General features: G+C 40.8%; 1 protein-coding gene across 1 annotated transcript in view; it reads left to right on the top strand.

Moving 5' to 3' along the window:
• The first annotated feature begins 648 nt into the window (after positions 1-648).
• LOC143299548 (acylamino-acid-releasing enzyme-like) overlaps positions 649-19,466 on the top strand; it is a 37,187-nt gene continuing 18,369 nt past the window's right edge. Inside the window, 16 exon segments of the mRNA XM_076612832.1 lie at positions 649-800; positions 1,436-1,695; positions 2,438-2,528; positions 3,389-3,467; positions 4,433-4,572; positions 6,261-6,334; positions 6,336-6,399; positions 8,115-8,203; positions 9,086-9,126; positions 10,034-10,155; positions 12,245-12,323; positions 13,687-13,848; positions 14,701-14,789; positions 15,420-15,570; positions 17,655-17,741; positions 18,841-18,921. Coding sequence (XP_076468947.1) covers positions 756-800; positions 1,436-1,695; positions 2,438-2,528; positions 3,389-3,467; positions 4,433-4,572; positions 6,261-6,334; positions 6,336-6,399; positions 8,115-8,203; positions 9,086-9,126; positions 10,034-10,155; positions 12,245-12,323; positions 13,687-13,848; positions 14,701-14,789; positions 15,420-15,570; positions 17,655-17,741; positions 18,841-18,921 — 1,654 coding nt within the window. The 5' untranslated portion in view covers positions 649-755.

The following is a 19,466-nucleotide window of genomic DNA, read 5'->3' as shown; positions in this document are numbered from 1 at the left end:
GCCCGTTGCTCACCAGTTGTCAAAAGAAGCATAATTCAACGACATATAAAATAGTATGAGAATAAAAATGTCACAGGTGAACGATCGAGAGAGACAGACAGACAGAGGGAGACTCAGAGAGAGAGAGATAATAAAACAATATCAACTAATGAATAGATAACCTCATATTACATGGACCATGTGATAGAGAACAGCAGGTCAGCCTAAGGAAGACAAAGTAACATGCATTTTATCATCTAATCAACACACACACACACACACACACACACACACATATATATATAGATATATATAGATATATATATATAAGGACTATGCGCTTATCGGTACACATACATCATTACATCGATTTGACCGGCAATGGAGCAGCTGGCAACTACTGCGTGAAATATAACTACATTATATTAATGGAAAGAAATGAAAGAACCGAAGAAGCAAGAAACACACACACACACACACACACACACACACACACACACAAGTCCCTACATTTTGAAAATGGAATAACGGCATGGTGATTATTATTATTAATATATTATCTCCCAAAGCACAGAAATTCAAAACAGACTGCTGAAATTGAAAACAAAGAGCAACTGTGAAAACGTGCTGAGAGGTTTGCCCTCCAGTGCGGTCCTGTGTTCCGTTCCATCTTTTAAGACAATTTGGGGGCAAAGGTAAACTTTGCAACTTGAAACCCTTCGTTCCACTTTTCAACAACGAAAGTAGAGCTTAAAAGCACCCGGCCTGCAGTCACCATGGATGAATCACGGACTGTTGAAGGAAAAGCGTCGATGCCAAAGGTATGCCGTCGGAAAAAATTAAACGCCCTATCCTTTTCATGGATGAAGTGAAGGCAAGGAAATCCAACTTTGTTCGCATGTTAGTCAACAGAGTTGTCTCATCATATTATATTTGCAGACGACATAAAGTCTGATGGTCAAAAGCATGAAAAATGTGGTCAAGAGCATTCAATGTAACGTTTGGAAAAAGCGTCGTAATGTTGTTACATCCATTGAGAAAGATACGGGACTGATCGAGATGTAAAAAATTGCCATCATAAACTATTGGCCGGCGCTAAACGACACACTTCCCTCGGCAGCCCAGTCAAATAGCGCACAACAGCAACCTCCCACAAAACGACAGTTTCTAAAGCATACTGATGTTGGTTGTCAAGTGCAAAAGGATACACTGATTTAAGTCTGGGCATTTAATGGTAGAAAAAAAATGAGGAGAACGTTTTGATTGAAAGACAAGGACATGGTTCATAAGACTGTAAAAAAAAGGTTCACATTCAGTTGGTTTATATCAGGATATGGTAGATCTAGCATGTTATTTTTTATACTTTTATGAAAGCACAGTCTGTTTCGACTGACAGGGGAGAGGAGGGAGCTAGGGGTATATTGAATGTCCTTTTTTAAGCTCCTTTCTTTTGCAGGATCTCACACTGGATGACGTAACCAAGGCGTATCGTGACATAGCTAGGCATCCCTCCCTAGCATCAGGAAAAATATCTGTCACGCCAAAAGGAGACACACAGTCTATCTACAGCATCAGGACTGGATGGAGTCAGCGCGACATAGACCGTAAAGAGAAAACCTACTTCACGAAAACTTTCTCTCTTCAACTCACTAAGGAGGCTGGAAAAGACAAGCTGTCCTACATCGGGTGCTCCATTCCTCAAGAAATGAAAAACGTGTAAGTGTGAGTATGTGCATTAGAATTGGCCCAGACAGATGCATGTGGGCATATTCATATGAATGCTTGCAGGCGTATGAACATGTGATTTGTGCATTTATGCAATCACTTATGCACACGGACAGGCACAAACAGTGAACGCATGCATGTGTGCCAGTATGCACACACACACACACACACACACACACACACACACACACACACGCTCACACAGACCACTCACATATGCACACACAAACACACCACACTCACCATGCACACACAGTAGGATATGTGTATTTAGCAGATATATAGTGTTTGTGTAATTTTCTTTAAAGAAATATTTTGAGATTATTTCATCACATATCTTCCAGAATTTCTGTTAATATAGTGTTATCATAAAGTCCATATTTTCTGTTGACTTTGAGGACATTTTTATGTTTACACAGATAATAATCAAATGTGTTGTGTGTAATGGCCTCTTTTCACAAATGCAAGAACCATACATATCAGAACTAACTGATGTACAAATTGATAAATCTGTCAAGCCATATGTCTTTTATTATATATTTGAAAGCATGTGCAAAATCATTTATTAGAAAGGGGTAAGGTGTTCATGTGTTGTACTTTAAAAAAATGATAAAAAATATATTTTCTAAGCACACACAGAAAAAAAGACTTCAAGCCTGTGAACCTTTCATATAAATTTCATGTCTTAAAATACTCCATCATATAATGGTCATCTGTCATTTGAATGTCACAGGTTATGGGATGTGGAGTCTCCGTCAGGAAAGAAACGGGCTGTTGTCTTGAAAACAAAGGACAAAAAAGGGGAGGACAAGCAGTTTGTAGAGGTATGGATATCCAAACCATAGTGTGAGTGCATGAGTATGTATTTCCCCATGTCAGGAGTTACCTTGTTAACATATATATTTTATATATATAGAGAGAGAAATATAAGTTTAGGTTTCAAGGAGGTGTCAATGCATGCAGACATCCATGTATACTCCACTTCTTCTAAAAAAGATAGAATGAATAAGTAAATAAATAAACTGATAAATGAATAAACAAATAGATGAAAAATCAGAAAAGCAATTGCATGACCTACGCATAGACCCAACATGCTGGTGAGGTCGTATGGTTGTATGATGCACCAGCATCACTGTATTGTCATGTTGGGGGAAAAAAGAAGAAGCAGAGTCACCATATCTTGCTTTCATCATCTTCAGAGAGAGGAAGAGTGAATGATAAATCCAGGACATCATTTCATCGTTTTTGATAAAGAGGAAGAATAGAATAGAACATGTCTTCATTACCATGTGTACCAGGGTCACAAGGAATGTTGGGGGTATAGTACATCAAGGGAACAAAATAACATGAATCAGAAATAATACAAACACAAATACAGTAAGATTTTTGACACATACAAACATACGTAGCAGTGAAGTGCATGCACCAAAAATCAGTCTTGGTTTAACTTTTAACCTGAAAACAAATTATTTGTCTTGGGGGGGTAAGGGTGGGGGCATGAGTTTTAAAATTCCTAATCAATGCTCAGGTTTGCCATTTTGTTCCTCAATGTATGTACATGTCCATGTCATCAGGAATTATCTTCCTGGATGTCAAAAAGTTAATTTTTGGAAAGTGTGTGTCTTTCCTTATGATTATATTTTGTCCTAAGATTAATATCATTTGTTTTTGTTTTGAATTTCAGATTTGGAATTATAAACAGAAGGAGAAGACCATTGACGTGAAAGCTTTGGATAAACATGGCGATATCGTTGGAAATGATGGTAGGTTTCTGTGATTGTCCAAGTCCTGGTAATTCTCTTTGTTGTTACAGGGTATGCACATGCATTTGAGCTCATATGCTGAGAATGTGGATGACAATAATAATAATGCTCCTTCAATTGGGTTTGGTTTTTTTTCATTTCACTTATTTCTACAATATATGTCATTAGACAAGCGATGTTTGTTTTGTGTGCCTGTTGGAATTATTTGAATAGAAGTGATTTTCGTCCATTCTTGTTTCCTTTTTTTTTTCTTTTTTTTTGTCAACTGAAACTTCTGAGCAGCTTCTTCAAATACAGTGACTGGTGCATCAATGCTGATGGTGTCCTTTTTCTTAAGTATTTCCATTGTGTAAGGACATGCCACATGTATTGATTTTTTTTTTTTTTTTTTTTTATTCTCCTATGAAAACATGACAATGTTCAGCATCAGAGGCATGTCCAAGGTTTATGTGCATGAATATTATCGTACTTGTGCCTTATTTACGGGTTGAGACCTACTTTGTGGTTGCCTGGTCTGTGAGCAGCAGTATCTCAAGGAAGCATCACTGTGTTCCGACAAATCCATATACACTACACTGCATCTGCTAGGCAGATGCCTGACCAACAGCATAACCTAACATGCTTAGTCAGGCCTTGAGTGCATGCATATTTGTGTACATATCATAGTGGATTTCTTCTACTGAATTTTGCCAGAGGACAACATTCTCATTGCCTTGGGTTCTTTTTTCAGTGCGACAAGTGCTTGCTGCACACAGGGCCTTGGTTTATCATCCCATCTAAATGACTAGAGGCCCAGTTTAATTTTCCAGTCAAATTTGGGAGAATAGACGAGAGGGTGATTCAAACCCAGACCCGCATAGACTGTGTATTGGCAGATAAGCATCATAACCGTTCTGCCACCTTCCTCCTCGTGAATATTACGGTACTTGTGCCCAGATGAATAAATGAATAATTGCAATGCACAGGTCAGTTTGGCAGCTTACAGTGGTCCAGGTGTGAGAACTACCTGCTGTACATCGCGGAGAGGAAAAAACCCAAGACTGCCAGCTTCTTTGAGGCCATCTCCCCCAAGGACAAGGGAGACAATGCTGATATGACAGTCAAGGTCTGTTGCCTGTTTTATTGACAGTGACAGTGAGTTGATTCCCTTTAACTCTTTTCAGTCACAGAGAAACAATAACAGGATGACAGTTACAGAGGAAGAGTGAAAATATTTTGAATAACAGAAACAAAAGGAGAAAGAACAAAAAGGAAACGAACAAAAATTGGTCAAAAGTAATCATCAGTCCGATGTGCAATACAGTGATGTGAATCGTGAAAGCAGTACGAGATAAAACACACATGCATGCGTGCACACACACACACATGTACACGCGTGCGCGCACACACACGCATGCACATGCGCGCGCGTAATTTGAATATTTCTATAGTCAAATGCACAGATCACAACTTAAAATTCAACAACACCATATTGTAAAGGATATCATATGTTATTATTGTTATGCTCTGTATCTAAGTGACTAGTTGAGCCGGAAGTGGGAACTGGGGGTTGGGTTGGGCGGAGCAATAACTATGGCATGGTATAACAAAATATGATGCACAGCAATTTTTAATTTTAGCATCCATATGCCAGTAATAGTGCACTTTGTTTAATATATGCAGAATAAAAAAAGATATATAGATTTGTATGCATTCATATGTATGCATCTATATTTATATCTGTCTATATCAGTCTACATATATTATATCTATATCTGTATATGTGAGTGTGTGTCATGCATATACTCATGGACATAGACATGTACAGGATGCGGTGTCAGATCAACACGTCATTATCTGTGTTCCTATATGAGTCAAGCAGTATGAAGGGGAGGTTGGACAGGGGAGGGAGAAAATGGAGTGTCTCTGTTTTGTTTTGTGTTGGTTTTTTTGTTGTTGTTGTTGTTTTTTAATTTTCTTCCCTTTTTACTTTTCTTATTTAGTGACATTAATAATGATATTACTACTAATGATAATACTAATGATGATGGTAATTATAGTAATAATGTTAATGATAATAATGTGCATTTGTATAGTACTTACCCTGCGGTTCTCAGCGTATATAGCAACACATCTAGTATGAATAAAACACACGAATTTAATAAACAATTTTCAAATCGCTAGAAATACTTTTTTTGGGGGGTGTGGGGGGGGGGGTGTTTGTTTATTAATCCAACGTCATTCACGACTCATCACACATCTTTCACCTCACCCAGTTTCGGGATGATGTGGCTTGGGGGGGGGGGGGGGGGTTAGGAGAAGGATCTACAGTTTAATTTTTTTTTTTTTTTTTTACAAGTATATGTTGAGCTCAGACTCTCTTCCTCGCTCATTTTCATTTGAATAATTCTTCCCAAGCCATTAATTTTCAGAAATGATGATTTCTAAGTAAGAATAATAATAGAAATAATGATAACAGAAATAATCATAATGATAATTTTAAGAAAAAAACAACATTTTATTTTCGGTATAATCAAATCAGATCAAATCAAATTATGGTGCTTATAGCCTTGCCGACCATTAAGGCCATCTTAAGGTTTCAGTCTAATACCATCATCTTAGACAAACAGACTATGAATAAATAAAGAACTCAAAAGATTGAACAGTGTAGCAGTGATGTCTGGTTGTGGGGGTGGGGACAGGGCAGGGAGTACATTTGTGTCAAGGGGATGCAGAGAGAGAAGAAAATTGTCTCTCTTTTTTTTTTTTTTTTTCTGTTCTCATCTTTGATGCCTGGTTGTTTTTCTGACACAGGGTGGGGAGTACATCTACCAGGAGACGTGGGGGGAACAGCTGGTGGAGCGTCACCGCACCGTGGTGTGTCAGCCTAAATGTCAGCACTGACCAGGTGACCCTGCTGGACCAGGTGCCAGACCAGTACTCACCTGGCCAGGTAGGTGTCAAATCAAGTCCGTGTTTTTTTGTTGTTGTTTTTTGTTGTTGTTGTTTTTGTTGTTTTTTAGAATGGTAATAGATAAGCCGTCACATTCAACAACTTGAGCAGTTTCACTAGAGATGCCTACGAAAGATTCTCGGCATAAAGTGGCAAGACAGGGTCTCCAGCCTCCAGGTCCTAGAGAGGAGTGGCCTGCCTAGCATCGAAAGCCTGCCAATCCAGTGCCAGTTATGCTGGACAGGACACGTTGTCTGCATGACAGCAGGATCCCAAAGATGCTACTGTATGGCCAGCTGAAGGAAGGCCACCGTGAACTTGGAAGACCCTGCAAGTGCTTCAAGGACACCTTGTAGACAAACCTCAAAGCCTGTGACATAGACATTGCTTCCTGGGAAACTGATGCCCTCGACCGCTCTTGCTGGAGGATGCTGTGCTCTAGTGGCATAAAGACATTTGAAAACAAGAGAACGCTGGCCATTAAGGAGAAGCATGAGCGAAGGAAGCAGGGCTCAACTTTTGGAGACGTTTTCCCTTGCAACACCTGTGGGAAGTGCTGCGCATTCAGAATTGGCCTCTTCTCCCATATGAGGACACACACCGACAGATGAGCATGCCTGCCTACTCATCCGTCAGTCCAACAGGAGACTTCATCTAGATAAGCAAGGAATAAGCTGGGTTGAGCCGACTGAGAACACCAAGTCATGTCAAGTCAAGTCAAATTCTTTATTGACAAGGGTGACAGATAAGCAAGGAGTTTGCTGGGTAGAGCCAACTGATTCTGCCTTTAGGTGCTGATAATTCATTTCCTCAGTCATTCAGTCAGGCTTCAGTCACAGTTGGGTACAACTCTCTTGCTGCCATGGGTTCTTTTACTCATGCTAAGTGCATGCTACACACAGGACCTCGGTTTACCATCTGCTCCTAATGACTGAAATGTGACTGACGGATTTATGTGATTTTATTGTGTCATCAGAATGACTAAAAGGTGACTGACTGATTGATTGATATGGAGACATATGAAATAGAGCACCTATCTCTGATTGAAATGGATACTTGTGTGACAGTGCGTGCAGCATATGCCTATACCTTAATGCTAATAACTGTATCTGCCAATGTTCATACTGTGTGTGTGTGTGTGTGTGCTGGTGGATACAAGACCGGGAAGGTGTGTTGTGCGGAAGGAGAATTGCACGTGCATGATTCACTTGTGATCAGATGTCTTGTAACGTGAGTATTTGGAAACTGATGTTGTGAATACAGTCCCATTGTAAGATCAGATCTGGCCATGCTTCAGAGCAGTAAAGAGAGAGAAAGAAGTGAATATGCCTTTCTGATCTTTTGATATGAATGCAAGAGAAAATGGAGAACGAACCTGAGCAACACACCACCACACTAGTATTTGTATTTCTTTTTATCACAACAGATTTCTCTGTGTGAAATTCAGGCTGCTCTCCCCAGGGAGAGCACGTCGCTACACTTCAGCACCACCCCCTTTTTTTTTTTTTTTTCCTGCGTGCAGTTTTATTTGTTTTTCCTATCGAAGTGTTTTTTTCTACAGAATTTTGCCAGGAACAACCCTTTTATTGCCGTGGGTTCTTTTACATGAGCTAAGTGCATGCTGCACACGGGACCTCAGGTTATCGTCTCATCCGAATGACTGCTCTTATCCTCAGTCAGAGACCAAGCTAGCTACAAGTGCATTTTGTTACCAGGTGCTGTGGGGACCCGACAACGAAGTGGTCTTTGCGGCCTGGTGCCATGAGCCTTTCAGACTGGGCCTTCGCTTCTGTGTGCAGAGACGGTGGGTGTGTCGCATGTTTGTCACGCAGATGTTTGTCACGCAGATGTTATGTCACATGTTTGTCACACAAATGTTATGTCACGTGTTTGTCATGCAGATGTTTTGTCATGTGTTTGTCATATAAATGTTATGTCACATGTTTGTCGCATAAATGTTTTGTCACATTGTGTCTTATTTCTTCTGTAATCAAACATACGGTTGAATGTTGTTTCAGGCTTGTTGGTTTTTTTCCTCATAAGAAATATCACATTTGAACAAGAAACACACGCACACACACACACACACACACACACACACAAAACTATGATAATACAGTTAAAGAAGCTGTATGGCTGTGTAGAGGACCAGCAGCATACAGCTGCCTTCATCGCACAGACTGGGGGTGTCCATCTAACGAGCAAGAAGAAGAAGACGATACAATACAAGAAATATCCAAATTTTTGGTCTCTGGACCCTTTTCAAGGATGAATGATGTGATGTTGTCACACAATATTATTGGTAGTTTAGTTGTTATCGTTCTGTCAAGCTGCCTACATTGAAGTGAGAAGAATTGGTACACTTCATTGCTACCTTACTGCTTAGGCCAAACTATATGTTTTTTCCTATATCTATCTCTCTCTTTCTCTGTGTGTGTATATATACATATACACATACACACACACACACATATATATATATATATATATATGGAGAGAGATGGAGAGAGAGATGGACAGACAGGAAGTTGGATATACATATGTACATATATATATGGATATGTATCTTGTATTGTAAACACGTTTAGCTCCCAGTGTGGGAGGTGTGAATGTCAGTCTCCATTCTTCTTCTTCTTCTTATTATTATTATTATATTGATGAGCACGCTATGACTGTGTCGTTTCAGGAGCTCTGTGTTCAAGGCCAGTTTTGATGGGGGAGATTGTGGTGAGAAGTCTGTTGATACCTGTTGATACGTATGAGTGTGTGTGTGTTTGTGTGTGTGCGTTTGCTTGCACACATGTGTATGTATGTGTGTGTGTGTGTACTTCCACAGCATCTTTATACTGATGATGATGGGCCTATATAGCTAGGTTAAAAGTTTTCTCAGAATCTGTGCATTTAAATAAAAGCCAGATTTACACTGATTCAGAAAGAAGTCAAGTCAGTTTTCATGAAAGATGTTAGAATCATCAGGTAATCATTTGGTTAGTGGTTTTGATATGATGAAGTTAACTCTCTCTCTTTTTGTGTGTGTGTGTGTGTGCATATGTGTGTGTGTATGTATGTGTGACTTTCAGTTTCAGTTTCTCAAGGAGGCGTCACAGCTTTCGGACAAATAATATACGCCGAACCACTTCTGCCATGCAGAAATGCCTGACCAGCATAATAGATACTAAATATATATGGTCTGCATGTTGCGGTGTGCTTTAGGTGATGGCAATGTCTCTTTTACCGCGGACTCTAAAGAATTTCTTGAATGCCTGATATACCAGAATAACATGATTAAAACAACATTATCACCTTGAATACCGGACCTGATTTATCACGATAAAAAGACTTGTTTAAATTGTTTATTTTTGAACGTCATTGGTAGATGCGCAATAGTGCTGTGAGTAAGCCTTCTTACTCTTGACCTGAACACACTTGGTTCAAATCTGCTTTCATGCCTTTTTTTGTAATAAAATACAGAACGCATTGTAATAAAATACAGAACACATTCTAATGATTTTTTTTTTTTTAAAGCTAAAAAGAATTTTTTTAAATCATTTTATTTTATTTTTGCTCTTTAGGTGTGATACAGGTGAGTCTTGGAGGCCTTGCCTCACGTGTTGTGTTTGTGTTTTTTTCTCAGAGCGGTTGAGTGAGGAGGGTCGAGCAGCGAGGTGCCTGAGCTTCAGTCCTGACCTGTCTCGCCTGGTGTACCTGGACACGGCTGACGGGGGCCCTCACAACCAGTGCAGCCGGCTGGTCATGGTGAGATGGAGAAACATAGCTATGTAGGGCTGATGGCAGGTCACTGTATTGTAGGGTGTTGTGTTGTATTGTGTTGTGTTGTGTTGTATGGTATAGTGTTTTTTTGCATGGTGTTTTGTTGTGTTGTGTTGTATTGTGTTGTGTTGTGTTGTATGGTATAGTGTTTTTTTGTATGGTGTTTTGTTGTGTTGTGTTGTCTTGTATGGTATTGTGTTGTATGGTGTTGTGTTGTATTGTATGGTGATGTGTTGTGTGGTGATGTGTCGTATGGTGATGTGGTGTGTTGTATGGTGTTGTGTTGTCTTGTATGGTATTGTGTTGTTTGGTGTTGTGTTGTATGGTGATGTGTTGTGTGGTGATGTGTCGTATGGTGATGTGGTGTGTTGTATGGTGTTGTGTTGTCTTGTATGGTGTTGTGTTGTGTTGTATAGTGGTGTGGTGTGTTGTATGGTGTTGTGTTGTATTGTATGGTGTTGTGTTGTATGGTGGTGTGTGGTGGTGTGTTGTCTTGTTTTGTATTGTGTTGTATCGTTTTGCATTGTATGGTGTTGTGTTGTATGGTGTTGTATTGTATTGTATTGTATGGTGTTGTGTGGTATGGTGTTATGTTGTCTTGTATAGCATTGTGTTGTGTTGTATGTTGTGTTGTATGGTGTTATGGTGGTGTTGTGTTGTATGGTATTGTGTTATCTTGTATGGTGTTGTGTTGTATTGTATGATGTTGTATTGTATTGTATGGTGCAGTCTTGTACTGTATATTGCTATGGGGGTCCATTTAGGTTTGAGACTACATGTGCTTGACAAGGCCGTACTCTCTTAACTCTTTCACTGCCAAGTGTTTGTGTAAGAAACGCTCCCCATTGCCAAATATTTTAGATATGATGCTCTCAGTCGCAGGCTTCCATTCATGTCAAAACAACACAATGGACTCATTCACTTCAAACTCAGTCAGGAGGCAAAGGTTAATCATTGTTCTTTTGATGGGGAAACTGGCTGCAGCTGTCCAGCTTTGGTACATTGTGAAAAACGGTCTTTTTAACATGACCCCTCGATGTCGACTAAAGCCGCCTATGGCGTAGCACTGTCTTGTCGACTTAAGTTGCCTGTGGCAGTGAAAGAGTAAATACAACCTGGTGTCAGCCAGGCTGAAAGATACAGACACCTGCAGTGTTGGTCAGGAAATTTGAGCAACACTTTCATAGACACATCCATGAAGTGGATGACCCACGATTAAGTGGTCCCAGTCTCCACATTTGAGCCCATGACGCACACAGCTGTGGGTAGGAGCTAACCACAGGCTGAAAAAATCCCACCTCAGGTGGGGATCAAACCCATGTCCTCGAAGTCATTAGTTCGTGACGCTAACCACCTTACCACAATGGTTGCGATCAGGCAACGAACAGTGTTTTCTCATTGTCTTCTTCTGCATTCATAGGCTGCAACTTCCGCCTTCACTGCCGTCCGCACCCGGGCTTTTACATCTATGACCATTTTTATTTAACTGTTTGTGCTCCTGATAATTGTGTTTGTGGTTTTTGCATTCATGGTTATGTGTATGTTTGTTTTGGTTATGTGTATAGTGTGTTTTGCATTCATGGTTATGTGTATAGTGTGCTTTGCATTCATGATTATGTGTATAGTGTATTTTGGTTATGTGTATTGTGTGTTTTGCATTCATGGTTATGTGTATAGTGTATTTTGGTTATGTGTATAGTGTATTTTGCATTCATGGCTATGTGTATAGTGTATTTTGGTTATGTGTATTGTGTGTTTTGCATTCATGGTTATGAGTATAGTGTCCTTTGCATTCATGGTTATGTGTATAGTGTATTTTGCATTCATGGCTATGTGTATAGTGTATTTTGGTTATGTGTATTGTGTGTTTTGCATTCATGGTTATGTGTATAGTGTATTTTGGTTATGTGTATAGTGTATTTTGCAGTCATGGCTATGTGTATAGTGTGCTTTGCGTTCATGGGTACATGTACACTGTTCTGTGTTCATGGGTACATGTACACTGTTCTGTGTTCATGGGTACATGTACACTGTTCTGTGTTCATGGGTACATGTACACTGTTCTGTGTTCCAGATTGACTGGAAAAAGTGGGTGGGATCGGAGAACAAAGAAGCAGCGAGAGAAATCATCATCGACACTGTGAACCGTCCAGGTGAACAGATGCTGTACATCTTTGTGATTTTGGTGTACACTGATGAACGAACTGCTTTCTGTGACCTTTTGACCGCTGAGCTTCCGGTGAAAAGAGATCTGTGTGACATGAATTCTGAGTGATTTTCCCGACAAGTTTTAATTCTTCTGTCGATCTTTGAGGCCGCCGACTCAGCAGTGACGCTATCACTGTAGAGCAGGTGATACCAAGTGTTTGGAGTTGCATCCCATGTTCCATGCATACGCATCGGATAATATTTGATCTTGCTGTTTATTCGAAGCGACAAAACGGGCATCTAAATATCTTTGTTGAAGTGGCATACAGACTCCAAAACTCGAACATCTTCAGCAGCAGATGTTCTTAAAGAACCAAGAAACGTTAAAAATCTCGAAAGGACCCCCAGAAATGTACACAGAGGGTCGCTGGGCCCCGTACACTTTATCTATGTGGGAAACACCTAAGCATACTGTTAGAAGGGAAAAACAATAACTTAAGTCACTAAGTTGGCAAATTCATTTTTCATGCTGTAAGGAGGAGACAACAAATCAATGTGAATTAATGGATTATATCAATACCACCTCAAGAAATGTGTATATCATATTTTCATTGAACCTCAAATGTTTTAAGTAGCTTAGAATGTGCAGTGAATTAACATTATACTCAGTCTGGAAAATGACCCCATAGTTAACTCAGTATGGAAAATTAGGAAAAGCATTGCAGTTTGTACATAGTCACTGTGTTCTAAGTAAAGTTATTTAATAGTTTGTAAATGAACTGTTGGATTACCCACTCCCTCATCCCCCCATCCCTCGCCCTCTTCCCTGATGTCTATGTATGCCTATGGCTGAAGCAATTAAAGCGGCTGAATCTGAAAAATTTATGGAGAGATGCAACTGTTACGATTTGGCTGTATTTTGTTACGCTCAAATGCGGTTTGTTCTGACGTTATGCCAACATCAAAATTTTTCCGACAAGTTCATTTTTGACAAGATAGCATTGTCACATGCTTTCCTGTTGTAACATTACCCAGACACTCTAGACCTGTCAGTCACGAGGCCAGAGCAGTCACAGCTAACCTTGGTCTCACGTGATGATGCTCAGCTAGTCGTATGCATGTTTACATTGAAACAGGATTGAGTGGACCAATCAACTTAATTGTAGCAGTCACACCATGTTGCAGGTAGACCCAAGTGTTTGTTTGCCTTGTAGACAAAATGTATGTTTGCTTGATGTGGCTTGGAATCTGAGTGTTCCTACAAAATTCAAAATGTTCCTACCAAATTTCCTGATTGTTCTTAGAAACACTTGACAGGGTTTGACATCTCTGTTTATGGGAAACGCTGTCTGCCTGTGTGTGTGACAGGGGAGGAGGGTTTCCCAGGCCTGTACACATGGGCGGATCAGGGGGGGCAGGACAACTGGCTGAGCGACAATGTCCACGTGCTCTTCACGTCCTTTTGGCGCAGTCGCTCGGCAGTGGTGGTCATCAACACTGACACCAAGCGTGTCCACAGTCTGTGCCCTGGTGGGTGGGGTGTCTTGTTGTGGTGATTTGTTTCATTGTGTAGTGTGACTGATGCCTTCTATCACCGAATGCCCCACCACTCTGCTGTTACCTGTGAGGTTTTTTGTGCATTTTAATTGCTGTTGTTGCTGGAGTTTTTTTCAGCACCACTCCCACCCCCTCTACACATCAAATCCCTCACCCAGTTTCTGAATCCATTATATGAGTGTGTATTTCACTGTGTGTGTGTGTGTGTGTGTGTGTGTGTGCTGAAATGAATGAATGTGTTCATGTCTAAATCACCTTGTAGTCAATGGACAATAAAACAGCAAGAGGAAGAAGAGATTCTTTGTCAGAATGATTGTGTGATGACTATTATCTGTGTGTGTGTGTATCATGTGTGTGTGTGTCGTGTGTGTGTGTGCTTCCAGAATTCTAGTTAATGCACATGTTTGTATACCATCTGGGGGAAACCATAACTGATTTCGACAGTTTATTCCCTGGTGAGATTCTGTGTCAGAATGATTGTTATAATGAGCATTGTGTGGGTGTGTGTGAAGGGAGTGTGTGTGCATGCGTATGAGTGTGTGTGTGTATGTATATGTGTGAAGGGTGTATGTGTGTGTGTTGCATAAGAGTGTACATATGTGGATGTGTGTGTATATATGTGTGTGTGGGTGTTTGTTGTGTGTGTAAGAGTGTATACTTGTTGGTGTGTGTTGGGTGTGTAAAAGTGTATATGTGTGGGGGGGGGGGTGTTGTGTGTGAGTGTATGTGTGGATGTGAGTGCTTGTACACATAAGAAAGGAAGTGACAGACCTCCTGCCCCCAATAGACCCACTCAGGCACAGGTGGACGCTGCGTGTGTTTCAGGTCACGGCGACCTGGCATGCAGCCTGCTGGACGTGAGGGGAATGGACGTGCTGATTGGCTGCTCCTGGCCTGACCTGCCCCCCTTCCCGGTCAGTGGGGGGAGAGGGGAGGGGGTAGAGAAATGGGGGGTGGGGTGGATGGTGAGGGGGGACAGACACCGGTCATGGGTTGGAGGTGACAGCTTGTAGTGCGCACTCAGCTGTTTACGGTGATATTGGACAAAGCATTGTGCACTCACTCACTTAGACCAGGACCGTGCAGATGATGTATTTTATCGTGTTACACTTTTGTCAGAACAGATTTCTCTGTGTGAAATTTGGGTTGCTCTATCAGGGGAGAGCACTTCACCACAGTGCAGTGCCACCCTTTCTGGGGTTTTTTTCACCAGCCTCCAGCTGTGTTTGTTGTCCTATTAAAGTGGATTTTTCTTCAGACATTTACCAGGGACAACCCTTTTGTTGCAGTGGGTTCTTTTACATGCAGTAAGCGAGTGACACACATGGGACCTCAGTTTATCATCCCGTCATAATGACTAGCATCCAGACCACCGCTCAAGGTCTAGTGGAGGGGGAGAAAATACTGGCGAGAGTAGGATTCGATCCCGTGCACCCAGAATCTCTCTCTTTCTAAATGGACACGTTACCACACACACACACACACACACATATATGAAGACTGGCTCCCCTGTCATTCACCTGGCATTTTGGTATACCCAACAGGTACTGGCGCAGCTAGATCCCAAACAGCCAGACCAAGCTCAGTGGATCGTACTGGAGGGTGGTGAGGCTTCCCCGCCCTCGCTCACCCAATTTGAGCATAAACTGCTTGTCCTTGACCCCAGAAATATGCAAGCAGCCCACAAAGACTACGGTATGTCTGGTTACTCCATGTCTGTGGTTTGATTATTATAATGATATTTAGCTTTTATAGCGCCTTTCCGTGTAAAACCATGCTCCATTGTGCTGCACAATGCAAAAGCTGATGTGTGAAACATGCAATGAAACATTCTAAAATCAGTATCAGTATCAGTAGTTCAAGGGGGCGTTCGGACAAATCCATATACGCTACACCACATAACATGCATAAATCTGCACAGACTTCCAACCAAACACTCAGTAAGTTATGTATATATACATACAAAAACCATCGCATTCAACACTCGTCATACATATCAGACAATGGTATGTGTTGTGTATGCAGTGCTGTAGACATTTTCACCTGCTGCATAAATAGGATTCTTTGTCAAAAAGCAGGGAGAGTAAAAATGGAAAGATGGAAGAGATACAAATCTTTTTTTTTTTTTTTTCGTCTGTTCATAACACTGGGATTTCTTGTGGCTCTTTCCTTTAGAACCAGTGCTATGTACAGTTGGTTTTGGGCTATCCAGTAGCGAAATGTTACACACAGCAGTTGTGGAGTCCAGGAACTGAATGGTTAGTTTCCTGGAGAAGGGAGAGTAACTTACATGACATTACCACTGATGTATGAAATATAATATGCACATGCGTGCAAAATGGTCATATGCAGGCGCACACAAGCAAGCACTTTGCCCTCCACACGTGTTTGTGCACACACACACACACACACACACATATACACACATGCAAGCATGTATGTGTGCGTGCGTGCATACACACATTCCAATACACAAACAAGCATTTTGGTACAGCACACGCATACATACAGCATGAATCAGACATGCTTTTTAACATTTTAACATGAAATACTTCATCAAGTTATGATTCAGTTTGGCTTTACTCCAGTCAGTAGTTTCAAAGTGCAGTTCATTTTCTTTGACACATTTTTGACTCACTTGTGTGAACAAAGTGAGTCTATGTTTTAACCCGGTGTTCGGTTGTCTGTGTCTGTGTGTCTGTGGTAAACTTTAACATTGACATTTTCTCTGCAAATACTTTGTCAGGTGACACCAAATTAGGCATAAAAATAGGAAAAATTCAGTTCTTTCCAGTGATCTTGTTTAAAACAATATTGCACCTCTGGGATGGGCACAAAAAAATAATAAATGAAGCCTAATTATATGCAAACTGCATTTACTGTTATATTTATATTTTTTGTATTCTCTAAACTTGGCACTTTGATCTGATATTCTGACCCAACAACAAGAGCAGTCATTATTATCATTTTTTGTTCAAACAGGAACTTATTTTGCTAAGCATGGAAGTTTTATTTATTTTGCAAACGTTTTGGTGCAGATAGTAAAAAAGGGAGATTACTCTGTTATTAATGCTAGGGGACTTAACTTGCTTTAAACTGATCTTTCTCATCTTAAACATTACATTTTGAAATTATACTCAATACATAAAAAGCTTGGATTTTTTTAAAAGTGTATCACAAGTGAGTCTTGAAGGCCTTGCCTCTCTTGTTTTTCAGTTGCTTAACTCATTGATCCCCGCATCCAAGCATTGCTATGGCGTCAAAATTAATCTCATTAAAACAGTTTTCACATTCCTACATTTGCATGAACTGCAAAGAAAGAGAACTAACTTCTACAGTATATCCGGATGTGTCCTCACATATATATTCTGGAGGAAAAACTGTACATTTTCAGCATTTTTTCTGCATCAGTGTAGCATGTAAGTCTGCTGGGGCTGTAAACCCTCCAGGGTTGAATGGGTTAATCCATTGCTCACTCACACACATGCACACACCATGCATGCACATATACACACACACGCGCGCGCTCACACACACACACACAAGCTATGCATACACACACGCACACACACACATACACACACACACACACACAACACACACACACACATTAATATAAAAACAAAGGTGACGCTGGAAACATTTTCTTCCTGCGATGTTTTGTGCCAGGAATGGAATAAAATCCATTCAGGAAGTTGGAACACGGAGCACACAAAGTATGAGCGGAACCTGAAGAATGGTGATACACATCTCACCCGCCTGTGAACACCATGTTTCAGATTACCTGGACTTTGAAGCCATTCTCTACCTGCCAGTGAAGGGTGGAGACGACAAGACCAAGCCTCCGTTAGTCGTCTTTCCGCACGGTTTGTGAACAGACCAGCGTTTTCAGTCCGCCGGTTTTTCTCTGTGAAGCGTTAGTTAAGGCCATAGATCATGTTACCCTTGTGTCTGTTAGTGAACAGAATTAAGGCCAGAGATCATGTTACTCTTGTGTCTGTTAGTGAACAGAATTAAGGCCAGAGATCATGTTACTCTTGTGTCTGTTAGTGAACAGAATTAAGGCCAGAGATCATGTTACTCTTGTGTCTGTTAGTGAACAGAATTAAGGCCAGAGATCATGTAACTCTTCTGTCTGTTAGTGAACAGAATTAAGGCCAGAGATCATGTTACTCTTGTGTCTGTTAGTGAACAGAATTAAGGCCAGAGATCATGTTACTCTTGTGTCTGTTAGTGAACAGAATTAAGGCCAGAGATCATGTTACCCTTGTGTCTGTTAGTGAACAGAATTAAGGCCAGAGATCATGTTACTCTTCTGTCTGTTAGTGAACAGAATTAAGGCCAGAGGACATGTTACCCTTGTGTGTAGCTGTTTTCACTCACCTGACCATTTTGGCAGCCACACTCTGTCTTCAGGAGTGGTATGCATCATAGAACTGTGCAGTTGATGGATCTTTTCACAGTTGCAGTTAAACGCATCTCCTTCTGTAGTTTTTTTTTTTTTGGGGGGGGGGGTTATTTCATGATCATTGTGTTTATCTGTTAGGTCCATGAGTTTTGTTTTGTGGGTCGATATAATCATACTCATGCTCCATATCACTGTCCTACATGCCAGAGGGCGTAACAGGCAGTAAGTGGGTATAATCATGTAGTCCACTAAATTGTAAGAGTTCGTCTGTTGTTGTTTTTTTCTAGGTAGGTGGGTTTTTTTATGTTTCTCAAATGTTTTTCTATGTGTGTGTGTGTGTGTGAGGATGATCATTGTGTATGTCAGGTGGGTGCAAGTCTGTGTGTGTGATAGGGGTTTGTCGTTAGTCTTTTTGTTGTTGTTGTTTTGTTTTTTCCTTCTTTTTTTCTTCCCTTCTTTTGCTTCCTTATTCATTGTACTGTCTGGTCCTGTTTTGTGTTGCACTTTCTGGTTGTGTCATTGTGAAGTCAGTTACACCAGACGTTCTTCATTGGCAGGGGGACCTCACTCCTGTTTTGACAGAGGCTTTGCTCTCAACCCTGCTGTTTTCGCCTGCTGTGGCTTTGCTGTGTTGAGTGGTGAGTGGTGCTGGCAGGGTCTGGTTCTGTGTGTGTGTGTGGTATATGTGAGTGTGTGTGAAAGGGTGTGTGTGTTTGTGTGTATGGTGTGTGGGTGTGTGTGTGTGTTTGTGTGTGTGTGGTATATGTGAGCGTATGTGAAAGAGTGTGTATGTGTGGGAAGCATATATGTTTTTGTGGTATGCATATGTGTGTGTGTGTGTGTGTCTGACAGTGTGTGTTTGTGTGTGTGTGGTATATGTGATTGTATGTAAAAGGGTGTGTGTGTGTTTGTGTGTGTCGTTGTACTTGTGTGTGTGTGTGTGTGTGTGTGTTAGCACACAGATGGGAGAAAGAAAAAAAAGGCATGTTGAAGCTGGCATGAAAGTATGAGAGAGAGAGAGTGTGAGTGTGTGTGTGTGTGTGTTAAACTAGTATTCAAGTTTTAACATTGTAGTTCAAAAAGTAAAAGGAGCAAGAGAGGTACATATACATTAATTGTGTAAACCCTGTGTCATCCATGATATCCTAATAGGCGTGTGTATGTCTCTGTGTAGAACACTGCA

Source organism: Babylonia areolata, chromosome 25 (genome assembly GCF_041734735.1).
Source record: "Babylonia areolata isolate BAREFJ2019XMU chromosome 25, ASM4173473v1, whole genome shotgun sequence".
Taxonomy (NCBI): Eukaryota; Metazoa; Mollusca; class Gastropoda; order Neogastropoda; family Buccinidae; genus Babylonia; species Babylonia areolata.
This window is presented reverse-complemented; position numbering and strand designations above follow the sequence as displayed.